The sequence below is a fragment of the Entamoeba invadens genome (assembly GCF_000330505.1).
Source record: "Entamoeba invadens IP1 unplaced genomic scaffold scaff_1105074725685, whole genome shotgun sequence".
Lineage (NCBI taxonomy): Eukaryota > Evosea > Mastigamoebida > Endamoebidae > Entamoeba > Entamoeba invadens.
This window is the reverse complement of record NW_004443547.1, coordinates 92,605-94,113: the sequence shown is the minus strand read 5'-3', so window position 1 is coordinate 94,113 and position 1,509 is coordinate 92,605. Positions and strand designations below refer to the sequence as shown.

Here is a 1,509-nt window from a genome sequence, read left to right as displayed (position 1 = left end):
AAATTCATTGAAATGTTGATCTTAACATTGATCGCCTTAGCATTAGCAGCAACACCAACAACACCATCTGAATCACCATCTATGGAAGCTGTCTCTTTGTTCGATCAAACAGCCTTGAAAGTTACTTTACTCAATGGGGAATGCAACTTGTATCACATCGACTTGGACAAACATGATACTATGTACGCCCCTTATGATTTTAAATTCAAAGACAAAACAGACATCGTAGAGGTTGTTGTGACTTACGACTTGAAATTCCAAGGAACAAAGACCTCTGCCATTTGTTTGGGTAAGAAGGAGTACATCGGCAAATTTGCACCAAACGAAACTGAGTTTTATGGAGACAATAATGCGCTCAAAGAACTTAGATGTATACAAAACAATAGCACAACTTCAGGGACTATAACTGGAAAGATGCAATACCAAGATTACGCTGATATTTATGTTGGTATTTGGATCGATTGTAAATCGAGTACCGTCTGCACCAAAGAGTCATTCACAATTTCTACTATGGTCCGTGCAAAAACAGCTGGTGACGTCACAAACTTTGCCACTGGATCATACCCAGTATTCCCACAAGACGATAATTTGGAAAGATGGTCTGTACCTTTCAGTATTAAAACAGCTGGTTCGACTGGGTCTTACTACGCTGCTTTGTACTATACTCCAGCTGAGGGCCAGGAATCCGTTTTCGCTTCTATTGATGGAGATGAGTCTATTACTTTGTTCTTCACTAATAATTTGACTTCGAGTTGTATCGGCAATGACAACTTGTGCCCAAGCAATTCGCAAAACCAAAACTCATACCTCAACTCAAACAACGTTGCTTTTACTAAGCCTTGGAAACTCGTTTTGCAAAGTGGGAAGGTCGACAATAACATTAAAATCAGAATTTCAAAATCGGGTGCTTTGAATTTCTTCATCGCGTTGGCTGCAGTTTTATTGTTCTTGTTCTAACACTTTATTGACTTTTTTTACTATTTCTTTTAATACCATTTTTATGAAAAAAATGGGTTTTTAATTATAAAAATATAACTTTTTTTAAATAATAAAACAAAAATTGATTATTTTTTTAAGGAATTGAACTCTCATGTGCTAATAAATTTGAATAAGATCTTTAAATAATAAAAATACTAGTTAATAAAATTAAAAATATAATAAAAACATGACAAAAGACAAATCTATTTTGCATTTCTATTTTTATTAATATTTTTATTATTTATTAGTATAATACTCATATGTGTTATTATTATTAAATTTTTAATTAAACAAAACTAAAAGAAACTTAAAAGTACAAGATGAGTGTCCCTCAACAATTACAACAGCCAACTCAACCAACACCATTACCAATGACTCAACCTTATCCTGTCGAACAAAACTTCTCCGTCCCCACCGCACCTTCTGAAATGACAAGTTCTGGTCCTCAACAAGTTTCCAATTATTTACCATCCAATTCCGTCGCATATCTTCCACAGCCTCAAATCTATCCATCACGTCTTACCAATCTCC

The 1,509-nt window shown here is 34.4% G+C and overlaps 1 protein-coding gene across 1 annotated transcript; it reads left to right on the top strand.

Moving 5' to 3' along the window:
* Positions 1 to 12: 12 nt before the first annotated feature.
* On the top strand, positions 13 to 957 carry EIN_388310 (hypothetical protein; the record flags this gene model as incomplete). Its single annotated transcript, XM_004258740.1, has 1 exon — positions 13 to 957. One exon carries the CDS (start codon positions 13 to 15, stop codon positions 955 to 957), a length of 945 nt encoding a protein of 314 aa, XP_004258788.1.
* Between the last annotated feature and the right edge of the window lie 552 nt (positions 958 to 1,509).